This window comes from Poecilia latipinna, unplaced genomic scaffold (assembly GCF_001443285.1).
Source record: "Poecilia latipinna isolate Pla-1442-1.1 unplaced genomic scaffold, P_latipinna-1.0 Scaffold792, whole genome shotgun sequence".
Lineage (NCBI taxonomy): Eukaryota > Metazoa > Chordata > Actinopteri > Cyprinodontiformes > Poeciliidae > Poecilia > Poecilia latipinna.
In genome coordinates this window covers 269577-282623 of record NW_015113408.1, presented here as the reverse complement: position 1 = coordinate 282623, position 13047 = coordinate 269577, and the positions used below count along the sequence as shown (strand labels likewise).

The 13047-nt window shown below is 37.3% G+C and overlaps 1 protein-coding gene and 1 long non-coding RNA gene across 10 annotated transcripts in view; one reads left to right on the top strand and one right to left on the bottom strand.

Moving 5' to 3' along the window:
• The window catches only part of LOC106956151 (neurexin-2-like), a 133729-nt gene that overhangs the window by 43354 nt on the left and 77328 nt on the right, over positions 1 to 13047 (top strand). For 5 of the 8 annotated variants that reach the window (XM_015046783.1, XM_015046785.1, XM_015046780.1 and 2 more), the window contains 5 exons: positions 3592 to 3618; positions 9636 to 9755; positions 9832 to 10213; positions 11730 to 11920; positions 12025 to 12198. In XM_015046783.1, the coding sequence (XP_014902269.1) occupies positions 3592 to 3618; positions 9636 to 9755; positions 9832 to 10213; positions 11730 to 11920; positions 12025 to 12198 (894 nt within the window). The remainder of the gene's footprint in view (positions 1 to 3591; positions 3619 to 9635; positions 9756 to 9831; positions 10214 to 11729; positions 11921 to 12024; positions 12199 to 13047) is intronic. The other 3 variants (XM_015046786.1, XM_015046782.1, XM_015046781.1) reach the window with 1 other exon arrangement.
• The window catches only part of LOC106956152 (uncharacterized), a 26883-nt gene continuing 17810 nt past the window's right edge, over positions 3975 to 13047 (bottom strand). Inside the window, exons 3-4 of one of the 2 annotated variants that reach the window (XR_001426726.1) lie at positions 7220 to 8540; positions 3975 to 7138 (exon numbers count right to left, since the gene is read on the bottom strand). This is a non-coding gene — a long non-coding RNA (uncharacterized LOC106956152). Of the gene's footprint in view, positions 8541 to 13047 lie in introns of both variants that reach the window. The other variant, XR_001426725.1, reaches the window with a different exon arrangement.

Here is a 13047-nt window from a genome sequence, read left to right as displayed (position 1 = left end):
TTGAATGTCTTTAGATTGGAGCGTGATGTGTTACGTTTTACGATCTACTTTGTCTCCTTGATGTTAATTCGATTCCTTGATTAGACAGTTCAAACAGTAATCAGGAATGGGTGTGAAAACTTATTGAGAATGATTTTAGTATGGTCAATTTAGGGTTTAACATTTGCATATAATTTTGAAAAAATTATTCTGCAACCCCACAAAATATATAATTGTCCTTGCTGATTTTGAGCACAAAATGAGCACAATAACAATATGACAGGATGTTGGGGCCAGAGTTAGTATGCACATTCTTGTAGTCAATTCACTTCATTTAAAATCACCCTGACCCTCTGTGTATTGTCCTAATTTCATTACGAGAGTCATTGTTATATATATATATATAAAAAAAGAAAGTACAGGGAGTGGCTTTGACATTTGCTAAAAATCAGTGTTTCCATGGCAGCCTGGTCAAATTAAGCAGTGCAGATCAGTTATTCAGATTTTCTCGGAGGTGGAAAAGCAAATCAATTACCCTCGTGTGTGTTTAAGGAAATACTGTGGACATTTTAACCTTTATTGAAAAGGTTTTGGCACAGAAAGACAAACGGAGAGATTGCCATCTGGAACCATTTAAGCTTCAGTCATGTGGTAGGCAATATTATATAACAGAAAATGTGTCATGTTTAATGAGTTTAAAGTAGAGGCACTCCGCAGACAAGTACCAGGAATAAGCAGAGTAAAAGGCTTTATTTATAAAGGTAACAAGAAACCTGCATATAATGCACAAGGGAAACATAATATGGAGCGTGGGCAGCGTAATGCAGGGAACAAGGCAAATAATAATGAAAACCAGTGAGCTTATGCTGGGGGAAGGATGGAGAATGACACAGGGACTTGTTGAGCAAAAAAAGGGGAAATTTCTGATGAGCTGTTGATGCAAACCAAACAGGCAGACTGAGGGAAAATGACTATTCCATTGGTAAAAATTTAATTTAAGTATTAAATTAAAGGATTTAAATATTGGCTTTAATTAAAGTGCAAAATATAATGCTTCCACCATCTTAGTCAAACAAAACCCTTTTCAATGAGGTTATTTGAACTTAAAAAAAATCCAACAGAACAAGGGGTGCTGCGCCTTTTTAAACAACTGTATGTGTGCGTGTTTCGTCTGCCTCTTTATTTCTCTCTACCTGTACCTGTCTCCCTGTCTCTCTCCTCTCAGTTCATCCTGGGGTCGGGTCCCACCCGACTGTCTCGGCTCTATCAGCCCTTCAATGGCTTGTCTGCAGTTCAAGGAGAGGGCAGTCAGAGACCTGATCCATCATTACGCTGAAATATCACCACTTAAACTCCTCACACTGTAGATGGTCCCATTGTCGTTCTTTCCCCTCACATTTGCTGGCTTGTCCAGTTTAGAGTCACTTCACTGAGCAGGGAGCGCCAGTGATGGACACACACAGACACAGAGACTCAAAGGAACACACGCACACGCACACACACCAGCATCAGAAAACTCCCTGGTCTCTGGCTGTCTGTTTCCACTGCTCTGTGATGGTTGACAGCTTGAGAGCACTCCGCCGCCACCTGACTTACACCAGTGTATTCTTGTACATTTCTTCAGGTTGTCTAAATTTTTCAAACTTTCGTGTGTTTCATATGGATTAATCTAATTTTGAGTTGAAACATTTTATTCCTTGTTAACTTGAAAGATATAATCAGTTTTGGATGTCAATAATGCATTAGATTTGTGCTTTAATAATTTCCTAAGGTGTAAGTTTGACTGTGGCCGCAGGTTGTGCAAATCACCACTTTTCCTCCCTGTTTAACATGGTAAATAAATTGCCATTAAATCTGCAGAACGAGGCTTAATGACAACTTCAGCTGAAATACCATATATTCTTTGAATAAAGGTGCATCAGCCTAAACATTTAGAGATTTAACTATCAAACCAACAATGCATTCATCAAAATCGCATCAGTCAGTTTATCTTACTTAATAACCAAACAGTTCTTGGGGGTCAAGTGTTTATTTTGTTCTTATTCTTCCCTTCATGTACTGATTACATTGTCTCAATACAGACTAGAGATGGAAAGGAGGGGTTTTAATTGTGCAAAGTAAATCACTTAGTTCTTTTAATATTCATTTTGTAAACGAATCTAGAATTGCCTTTCAAAAAGTCAACTGTCATGCATGCAAACAACAACTAAAGTCCTGAAAGCTGTACTGAAGGAGAATAATATAATATAATATAATATAATATAATATAATAAAATATAATATAAAATAATAAAATATAATATAATATAATATAATATAATATAATATAAATAAGCTGTCATGGAAACTCATAATGAAAAGTTTATTTTTTCAGCCTGTAAGGCGCTCTTGAGTCCAAGTCGCATCAGTCAGAAAATACGTCATGAAGATGAGAAAAACATAAGCCACATTTATTTAGAAATCATCAATCATGTGGGGGACCTTGACCATCTTAACGATATGACCCAGTAACATGTTGTGTTCAGTCAACAGCTTTTCAGTAACATGCGGAAAGTGAGAAAGTCTGCTGGCAGTGTGTGTGTTTTAAATCAGAGTGAAGCCAGAAGGCTTCACTCTGCTGGTGAAGTACGCATCTGAGCAGAGACGCATGCAGTGTAAATCCAGAGTGAATCAGAGCATAAAGACGTAACTGCATTGATCACAAGCTTTAGCTTGTACAATTTAAACTAGCCAATTTAAGTATACATCAGTATACAAAGGTTTGTTTGCAGGCAAATGGAAGTGGGAAGAGATGAAATAGTAATTTTTGGGTAACAAATAAGGTGCACATTGTTCAGTTGGTGAACTGACCTGAAGTTTAATGAAACTGTTTAAGTTTGATTCTTCACAATAAAGCAGCAGAAAGAACAAAAAAAAATGTTAAAAGCTTTGTTTTTAAGTATGATCATACAGTTTTACAACATAAGCTGTTTACTGCATAGTTGTTACAAATGTTAAAAAGCCATTCTGCTATTATCTAAATAGATACATAAATGAATAAATCTTTATTGTGAATGTTTTTGCTTTGCTGATATGTTTGAACTTATTTCATATCAGCTGCGCGACATGCTCAAATTTAGCACATGTTCCATTTTCTATTTTTGTTATCTTCTTCAGACGACTTTCCTCACAGCGGTGCATGTTTGCTGATTTACCCTAGAGCACATGTCAGTAAAACTATCAGTCACGGCTTCTGAAACAATCAAACTCTGCCAAAAGCTAAGCATAAGCAGCCTCGCCAGAGCCGGTGCTCATGCGAAAAACAAAGTAAAGCTGGTGCACCTTTACTTTTATGGTCAATAAAGCTCTTATTGATCCTAACTTTGATGTGCTCTGTTATGCCTCCAGGAGAGCCAGACACACAGTGAGCTTTGTCCTTTCTCTCACTGGTTTGTTGTGAAAACTACAGGGAGGGAAGTGGCGGTTTAGACTCTCGAGGCTGTCCCCGGATGGTGGGCTCTGAAAAGCACTGAACTGTCTGCAGAATATACCTTGAAGGATGTGAAATATTCTCCTCTTTTGTGCTGTTCTTTTTTTCCTTTAATCTCACCATCTCACTCTCTCTCTCACCAGATTGTATCAGGATAGACTGTAATCTCAGTAAGTGTCTCCTATGATTATCTTTTGTTCCATGATTTAGAGAACATGCACTGTGATATATTTATGTGCTTCTTTCCCTTTTTTTCCCCCTTCATGAAACAGAACATTCGTCTTGTTTACTGTTGCTGCTGTTTCTCTGAAGTACCATTACAGATAACAGCAAAAATGAGACCTTTATTCACTGAACAGCTGCACAGCTAAATGTAATTAGATCCCTTTGTGCTTTGCTCAGAAAACCTAACAATATAGTTACATGTTTTCTAATTATTTTAGCTCCATAATGCGGTAATCAAATGTAGCTAAATTTGACATACACTAGTCCGCTGCCACTGAGTCGGTTATTTGTTTGCATTTTGCTAATTGGCTCTCATGCCAGACAAATGGGTTTTAGCCTAAGAATAATTTGCAGGTTTTTTTTAGATCTAAGACTTAAAGAAGCAGAAGTGAAGATAGCATTTTAAGAGTAGAGACAATCATACTTTAAGGATGTTTCAATCAGGAATTGGTGTGACATCATGCAAACCTGTAAAGTGCAGGTTTGCATGATTCTACATTAGAATTGCAACATCAGAACTGCCTTTATATGCTGCATCAACATAAGATTAGCTTGGATAAACTAGCTTAAGACTGATATTGATATTTAAAGAATAACTGATCACATGCGATGCACCAGCCACAGGTTCTGAGATTTGCCAGAATCTTATTTAAAAGTGTCTTGATTGTAAGCCCAGCTAATTATTGGGACTCTATTAATGTACAATATATCCTACATGTTACCCGGCAGTAAGTAATACTCAGTAAAATGAGAATCAGAGCAACAACAAAAATGTTCTTAATGACGTCTTAATGATGATTAGAGTGAAATATTTCCATCTAACATTCATAAGGAATTTTAATGGCATATTTCAACAAGCATTTTATTTTCCTGATAATGACGCGTAGATTAATTCTGGACATAAGTTTTTTTTTTCTAAATAAATGAATTAGAATAAAAATCAATAAAAGAATGCACCGTTTAAGTCTTTCAAAAGCAGCGAGGCATCAAAAGAAGACCTTCTGTTAGATCAACACAATCGATTTTCTGGAATTCAGTCCAATGAAATGGAGCGGTATTCTATATCTCAGCACGGTCAAATACATGATGAAGATTGTGGTGCTCAACAGATAGCAAGAGGCAGGCAATTTAGGCTCTGCCTGAGATAGCAGCAGTGTTAGAAGCAGATAAAATGTATCACCAGGAAAGCTGCGAACATGCTTTATGTAGACGCTGGGAAGAGTTACTTCTGCAATGCAGGTTGTTTGCAACCTCTGTGTTTGAATAATTTCGGATTATTTTTTGAATAAAATGTCTAAATGTTCCATTTCTCAGTGATCTACAGGATTAGTGTGTGTTATTATGCATTTCTTATTACATGAAATGAAAACCCTAATCACAGCAGTTTTTATTAGACTCGCAAATGCAACATTTACTGTTCATTGAGACCTGGTCTCAGCCTGTAATCCTGTTAATTTATTAGTTGGAGATGAAGCTTTAGCGTCTTTGAAAGGCAGATAAGGGCACATTTGCAACAGATTTATTGCACATCTGTAAGACTAATCTGCTGCCCCCTCTGTTCAATTGATTGCACTTTCTTTATCTGATCAAGGTAAGTGGAGGGAATGTTTATGTATGTGTATGAATAGTTATCTTAAAGGTATTTTTTAAAAGATTTCCTGCACCTCATAGAAAATTGTAATATAACAAAAAATGTTAAATTGAATAAAGTGAGCAGTTATCCCTCTTTCCTCTTACTGTCTGGGTTTTAAAAAAAAGTCCCAATGTGTGCCAGCAGATGGCAATGCACTTTCACATATTGATCATAGAACATATGTCTCGTATGTGTGTAATTAAATGGCTTCCAGATATTTTTTAAAAAATGATGGTGTATGCAAAAGCCTAATCGACAGATGTGACAAAAGAGGCTTTTATAGATGCTGAACCAAGCATGCACCAAACCTCTGAGCGAATTAAAAATATATCTACTCTTAATTTCATGGAGTACATAAAAAAATAAAAAATAAAAAAAAAATTCCGAGGTTGATAATTGAGATATTTGATGTATAATTGTGACAGAACCAGAGAAGGAGCTTCTCTGCAGAGAGTTCCTCGAAACCATCCATCACTGGATGCACACAGGGAGGGTAAAAGTTGGTTTAACAAATCCTGTTAAAGTGCCCTTGATTAATTCTTGTATAACCACAGAATAATGGGCCTCTAGATGCTTATGAAGTAAGATGCACCAAATTACAAAATGACTATAACACGCTTCGATTAGCATGCACGTCACGCACGGCTGGGTCTCGGCGCGCTCGCAGGGATGACCTGTATAGCTGCGGCGGCACCTTTGAAGTCGTCTTTGTTTGAGAGTATTAATCAAATTCAATTTTAAGTGAGGATCAAACTGGACAAAACAGACTCCTTGCATGGGCGGCTGGGGCCTGAGCTTCTGGAAGAAGAGCTTGTGAAGTGGAGGAGCTTTGAAAGGAAGCCAGATTTCTAAGAGTTTACGGTCAGATGCCTGGAAGAATATACATCACAGTCCACCATCTCAATACCTCCTGCTGAATCAGAGATGGATCTTTTATAAGAATGTACTTTTATTATATTTATTATATGCAGCTCATTTATAATTACTCATACACAAAGTTCATAGGATGTTTAGCTTGCAACTATTAATTCATTTTTTTTTCTTTAAAGAATATCTCTTTAGAATTTGTTTTAAACTGATGAAGGACAAAAAAGCAATCAGGTGAATTTGCTGCAGCATCAAACTTATCGTCGAAACACAAATTTCAGGTATGGATCAATAACTGAGGACGAATAAACTGATTTTCAGTCGCAACATAATTTTTGTGTATGTGATAAACCACACAATGGGGTTTCAGCCCAAATACACAGACGGATCAGGATGGCCTTTGATAATATGCAGTAGATACAGATGCTTTTAAAGTTTAAAATCAATTGATGCACTAAGATGTGAAAGAAATATATAGAGGACAATGTTTAATTAATAGAGTTTCATTCATCAAACATTTTTCATCTGAGTTCTTCACTAAATTCTTAATCACAGATAAAATAGCAAGACAATCACTGCATTAATGTAAAATAATTAGAATCAAACTATGGCTTTTTTTTGTTAATTTCCATTGTATTTCTGCTTTTTTATTTAGATAATACATTTTCTCACATCTGGAAACACTGCAAGTTGAGCATATGTTTGTTTTTTTTAAGGATCCAACACTATGTATACAATATAGTAATGCAATAAAGTGTAAGTGTATTTTATGTTTCAATCAGAAAAATAGTTAGCACCAAAATTATTCATTCCTTTGACAGATTCGGGTTAAAAATAATTTAATGAACATGTTTCTTCTGAATAAAAGAACTTTAAAGTTTTGTGGCGGAGCAACCAGAGTCCAGACTTGTCTCTGACGGAGAATCAACAGATGGAGCAAAACATTAGAGTGATGGCAAGGAGGCCTTCCAACCTTAAATACTCTTTAACCCTCCTGTTGTCCTCGGGTCATTTTGATCCGAGGACAACAGGAGGATTTAAAATACCAGTGGAAATTTTCAAAAAGCTGGTCAGAAACCATAAGAAGAGTTTCTGATTGCTGTAATGCCATTTTGTTTGTGCTGATTACTGCTAATTATTGAGAATGCTTTTAAAAATTTTGGACATGCTGTACTCTTGTAAAATGCAAGGAAAAATAGATGTTGGTAGTAGCCCGGATAATTCTAACATAGGAAGGAATCAAAACAACTATTTCAACAGTTTTAAAGATATAAATGAAATAATTAAAGCTGAAAGCATCCCCGTGCAGCTCATTTTTAGAAAAACTTTCTACAGAAGATCATTCACCACAGAAATATTCAGTGGATAAATTAATGTCATCAGTTTACCATATTAATGTTTGCTCATGTAAGTCACTAAATCTGCCTTAGCTGCTCTGTGATAGAGTTTAAATTTGATTAGTGTGAGGAAATTTTAATGCCGAGGTGGATTTTGTCAAAGTTCGACGTGTAAATTGTCAAAATTCCTCAAAAATGATCTGTTAAAAATGGCCTGAGGGAGGAAGTGCCTGTTGGAGTCAATAATACTCCATTCTTGACTGAAATTGAAATCCTAAAGTTTTCTGCTGCAAGGCAACTGTGGTTTATATGTAAGCAATAAGTAATTGTACTGAACTGTGGTGACCTTAGTGTATGCTCATTGCACAAAACTCCACTGTTGAAGAAACAGATTGCTGAAACTCATTCAAAGTTTCCCAAAGGAAATTTTGAAAATGTAACATACATCAAAAGTAAAGTAAAGAATAGATTAGATTAAAAGGTATCTCTTTAAATGCCAGTGCACACACAATATTTAGATAATAGATCGCACGGCACACCACAGTAAAAAACATCAACAGTGAGGTTTGAATCTGAGACTACCACGATGGGGAGTAGTTTTTAGCAGGCTACTGGCAAGCTTCATATCGAATGAAGGATCAATGGAGAAATGTACCGGGACCTTCTTAATAAGAAACTGAAGAAGAAACGACGGTGGATTTTTCAGCAAGAGAATGATCCTGAGCACACAGCCAAGGAAACTCTCAAATGATTTCTGAGACAAAAAAATAAAGCTCCTTGAAGATTAGATGTCATAGAAGAGGCCCCCAGAAGCTTTAAAGGTTGGAAGACAGTAATGTGGAAGAATATTTCAAACTCAAACCTAAGAAATGCAAATGATTTACACACAAGATGACTTGAAGTTGTAATTACTCTAAAAAGCATTGGAAAAAAATGTCCGTGATCATGTTCCATTCCGCTTTATTACACATAATTTAGTGGACCGAGTTGTCTACATTTCTACATTTATGGAGATCACTCGTGTAAGTTTCTGAGGAAAACATTTGTTTATTCAATGTTTATTTTTCCTACTGTATAAGTCATTACCTCTCTGGCCCAAACTTTCTAGAAGTAACATTTTTTTCTGTGTTGGTATTCGTGTATTTGGCCTTAGATGTTTAGATAGCAGCAAAGCTCCCCTTCTGAGCAGCACAGATTAGATGAACAGCCTCCTCTACCCTTCGTCCTGCAAACTCCTATTTCATTACAGCAAATCCTGCCCGTATGTCTGATTTCATGATAGTGATCCACAAGGTAAACATTTCTGCCTTTTCAGCTCTACTTGACTCCGCACAGTGGTTTGTTTTTCCACATCTAAGTAAGTCCATTGAATGCAAAGGATGCAGGATTTGATGTTATTGATCCACTCCGAGTGCGTAGTCAATATTCAGTCCGTGTCATGCGATGTGCTACGTGGAGACACTTAATTTGCAGCCGGACAAGGTCTCCAGGCATGGGTTTTATTTCCCAGAGGATGAAACAGTGTATTGTTCGGAAACCAGCTGATGTTTTTCATTTATTGCCCTCTATGCGTCCCTTGTAATTCTCCTGCGCCCTGAGCACAATTAGACAGACAAACCCCTCAAGGCAAAGTCAGCTTAGGCATGGCCAATTAGTTTCCCAAGCGATGTCAGAACTCCTTTGAACTGCCGTGTCCGCCTGTTGCATAGGCGCTGATTCGGGTTGACGGTACTGCAGTGGCAAGCCTCTGCACTGTGACCTATTTTTAAACCAGTGAAAAATGCAGAGGATAGTGAAGAAAATCTGAAACTTGAATTTATATGAGTGAGCCAGGGCCTTCACTGTAAGCCAACACAGCTTTTCAGCAGAGATCACACAAATGGCTCAACACACGTTAAATATTTAGCCTGGAAATGACTGTGCTGTAGGTGTTTTGTTCTTAGTTTTACTTTGAAAAGGAGGTGAATTTAAATTATTGCTTTCTCCTGAATCTTTCTGCTGTATGTGTGAGTGATAAGTAAATGGATGTATTCACCCTGTAAGTGCTTCTCAAGTTTGAGTGCTCGTGTGAAAAGATACTGCGCCCCTGTGATATGATTGTCACTTGACGCTTTCCTCCTCTTAGGCAAGGGACCAGAGACTCTTCTTGTAGGCGAGAAGCTGAATGACAACGAGTGGCACACAGTGAAGGTGGCACGACGTGGGAAGAACTTGCAGCTATCGGTAGACAATGTGACAATGGAAGGTAGAGAGATGAGAAAAAGAAACGTGGCCTATCAAAAGTGTTTTAGCAGCTCACGATAAATGGGTTTGTTCTCTAGGCCACATGACTGGTGCCCACACCCGCCTGGAGTTCAACAACATCGAGACAGGAATCATGACAGAGCGCCGCTTCATCTCAGTGATGCCCTCCAATTTCATCGGCCACTTGCAAGCGCTCTCCTTCAATGGGATGCTCTATCTGGACCAGTGCAAGAATGGAGACATTTCCTTCTGCGAGCTTAATGCTCGGTTTGGCATGAGACACATTGTGGCCAACCCCGTAACTTTCCTAACTCAAGGCAGCTATTTGGCCTTTTCGACCTTGCAGGCCTACGCTTCCATGCACCTCTTTTTCCAGTTTAAAACCAGCAGTGCGGATGGCCTGATACTGTATAACTCCGGAGACGGCAGTGACTTCATCGTGGTGGAGCTTGTCAAAGGGTGAGCGATGGGATATTTTATACATCATGTTATGTGTCTTCCAGGGATATAATGCCATTTTTATAGCAAACTGTATCACAAAAATGCTATATATTAAACAAAATTTAACTGTACGATGTAAGAAACTTGGCTTAGCAATTTAATACTTTGAAATTGGCCTCTGTCTCTTTATGAAGCTCCCAATCTTATATAGGCAGCACTTTGTATGAATGCCAGAATAGCTGCCACAAGAGAGTCAAGGATTCTTCAAGCATGCCTGAGAAATTCAAAGCAACACTTCAGGTTTGTTTTTGATGAGGGAATAACATAATACATGATATAAAACTCAAAGCCGATTTTACGTAACACTCCTCTTTAAAGTCTGACTTTTACATACAGTATGCATGAATGTCATGTTGATTGAAAGGTTTTTTTTTTATCAATTAATCTCATGGAAGTTTTTTCCTAGTCAAAATAATACAAAATACATCTTTATCAGAAAATTTTAAAACAAGAATCGGCTAAACAAGTTGTTAGTTTTAGTGGATTTTCCAGAAACCATATATCGATATACACTGTGGGGAAAAAGACCATTCGTGTTTTTTTTCTCACTTCTGTACTATATCAGATTTAATAATTGCTGTTTAAGTCAGTCAGGATAAGTAAAAAAAATTATTTGCTAAATTAAATTATTTTCGAGGGAAACTTTATATTCTACAAAATCCAAAGTTTACACATACTGAGCTTGTTATGCCTTTAAACACTGACAAAGCCCGACATCATGCAAGTTATTTGTCCTATAACCAATCCACTCTGGGGAGAGAATGTTTCAAATTCAAAGTTAAAAGGCCCACAATTATATGATACTACGTGTAAATTCTTGAACTGTAAATGCACGATATAGGGGTTCATTTAAAATGATTTGTGAGGCAATTAGTGTCCAGGTGTCTCAAGTTAAAACATGTTGATAGCTCCCCTGAACAAGCATCAATATGTCTCAAAAGATCTTTTTTTTTTTTTTTTTCATTAAAGATATTTTTTCATGGCAAGAACATCAGAAAGTGGCTGTGGAAACAGAGCCAGCAAAGCCGCAATTGTATCATCCCACTGAAATGCCAAGCACAAACTCTCTGTCAGTGAGCAATTAGTCAGCAGGAGGTCTTGTTCAGATCTGGAACCAGCAGCAGAAGCTCCGAAAGACAACACAGACAAAAAAAAAAAAAAGAAAGAAATAAAAGGCTCCCAACACTTCTGTCAGGATTTTCCGGCTGTTCAATGTTTTGTGTGAAGTGTGGCGGCTCATTCATGGATGGTTCTTAACTTTGATTATTAACATAATTAAGTTTGAATGAAGTCTGTCTGATGACTATGCTTGAAGTAAAACACACTAGTTTGCAATTAAATCACATTATTTTATTTGAATGGCAGCAAAAGAAAATTAATTGTTGCCGAGTAGAATTAGTGGTAATTTATGTGTGACATTTGTTACGAAAGGAATTTGAAAACACAGATCTTGAACAAATGTTTCGTCTTATAGGTACATTCATTATGTGTTTGACTTGGGAAATGGACCGTCGCTAATGAAGGGTAACTCTGACAAGCCTCTCAATGATAACCAATGGCACAACGTGGTGATCTCCCGTGACAGCAACAATGTACATGTACTCAAGATCGATTCCCGTACCGTTACCCAACACACCAACGGAGCCCGAAACCTGGACCTAAAAGGTAAAATGCATGCTGTTTACAACAAAATCCGACTATTTTCATGTTTAATTTGAGATTTAAGTTTGCTAAAAAGCATTTCTGTTCCTTAACTTTGTGTTTTCTAGGGGAGCTGTACATCGGTGGTGTTGGAAAGAGCATGTACAGCAGCCTTCCCAGGTTAATAGCTTCTCGGGAAGGATACAAAGGCTGTCTGGCTTCTGTGGACTTAAATGGAAGGCTCCCTGAGCTGCTAGCGGATGCCCTTCACAAGGTGGGAGAGGTGGAACGAGGCTGCGGAGGTGAGGGCAAAAAAAATCCCAGATCATTTCTGTAAATGGTTTTCTTGTTGTTCAGCTTGGCGTATTAGGGATTAAACCAGAGGGACAGGAGGCCTCTCACTGCACGCTAATTGTTCCCGATTGGTTTTGGAATTGAACAGGTGTCTCAAATATTCCACATTGATTGGGAAGAAAAGAAATTCAGTAAATCTATTTTTTTATTTTAAATGTTGCAGTATTTATCCATGAGGGGATTTTGACTTTTTTTTTTTTTTTTTGTAATTTTTTTACAGTCCAAAAATCTAATCTATAAAAACTGCCTAATAAAATGCTGAGAGACCTGATGAGTGTGGTAATGAGAACTGGGAGTCGTAATCAGGGGAATGTGGTGCAGTTGGGGAAGAAACCATAAGGAAAAACTAAGGAAAGTTGATTAATAAAAACCCAGTGAGCACAAGAGGAGATGAATCAAAACACAGAATAATCTACTAAACAACAGGAGAAGTATTAGTACAAAATAAATATGTCTAAACCAAAATACACCGCGAACAGAACTTAAGAAACAACTTTTAAACTAACAGTTTTCGACAAGATAATCCAAATACAAACACAAGTGATTCCAAAACCATTAGGAACATCTTCAAGTCAGCATCTATGAAGTTCCTCCCTGTGAGAATAACATAAATAGATGTCAATAAGCTCTAGATCTATCTAAATAGAGTTAGAAATTCCCTCATGTAAAATCAGTTTGATAAGTTGTCTTACATATCTTGTGCTTATGCACGCAGCCGCAAGGCTGTGCAGAGACCACTAAAGGGGCAGGTGCTCAAGAAAAATAAAAATAAAATAGCACATCTAACCGCATTCTAG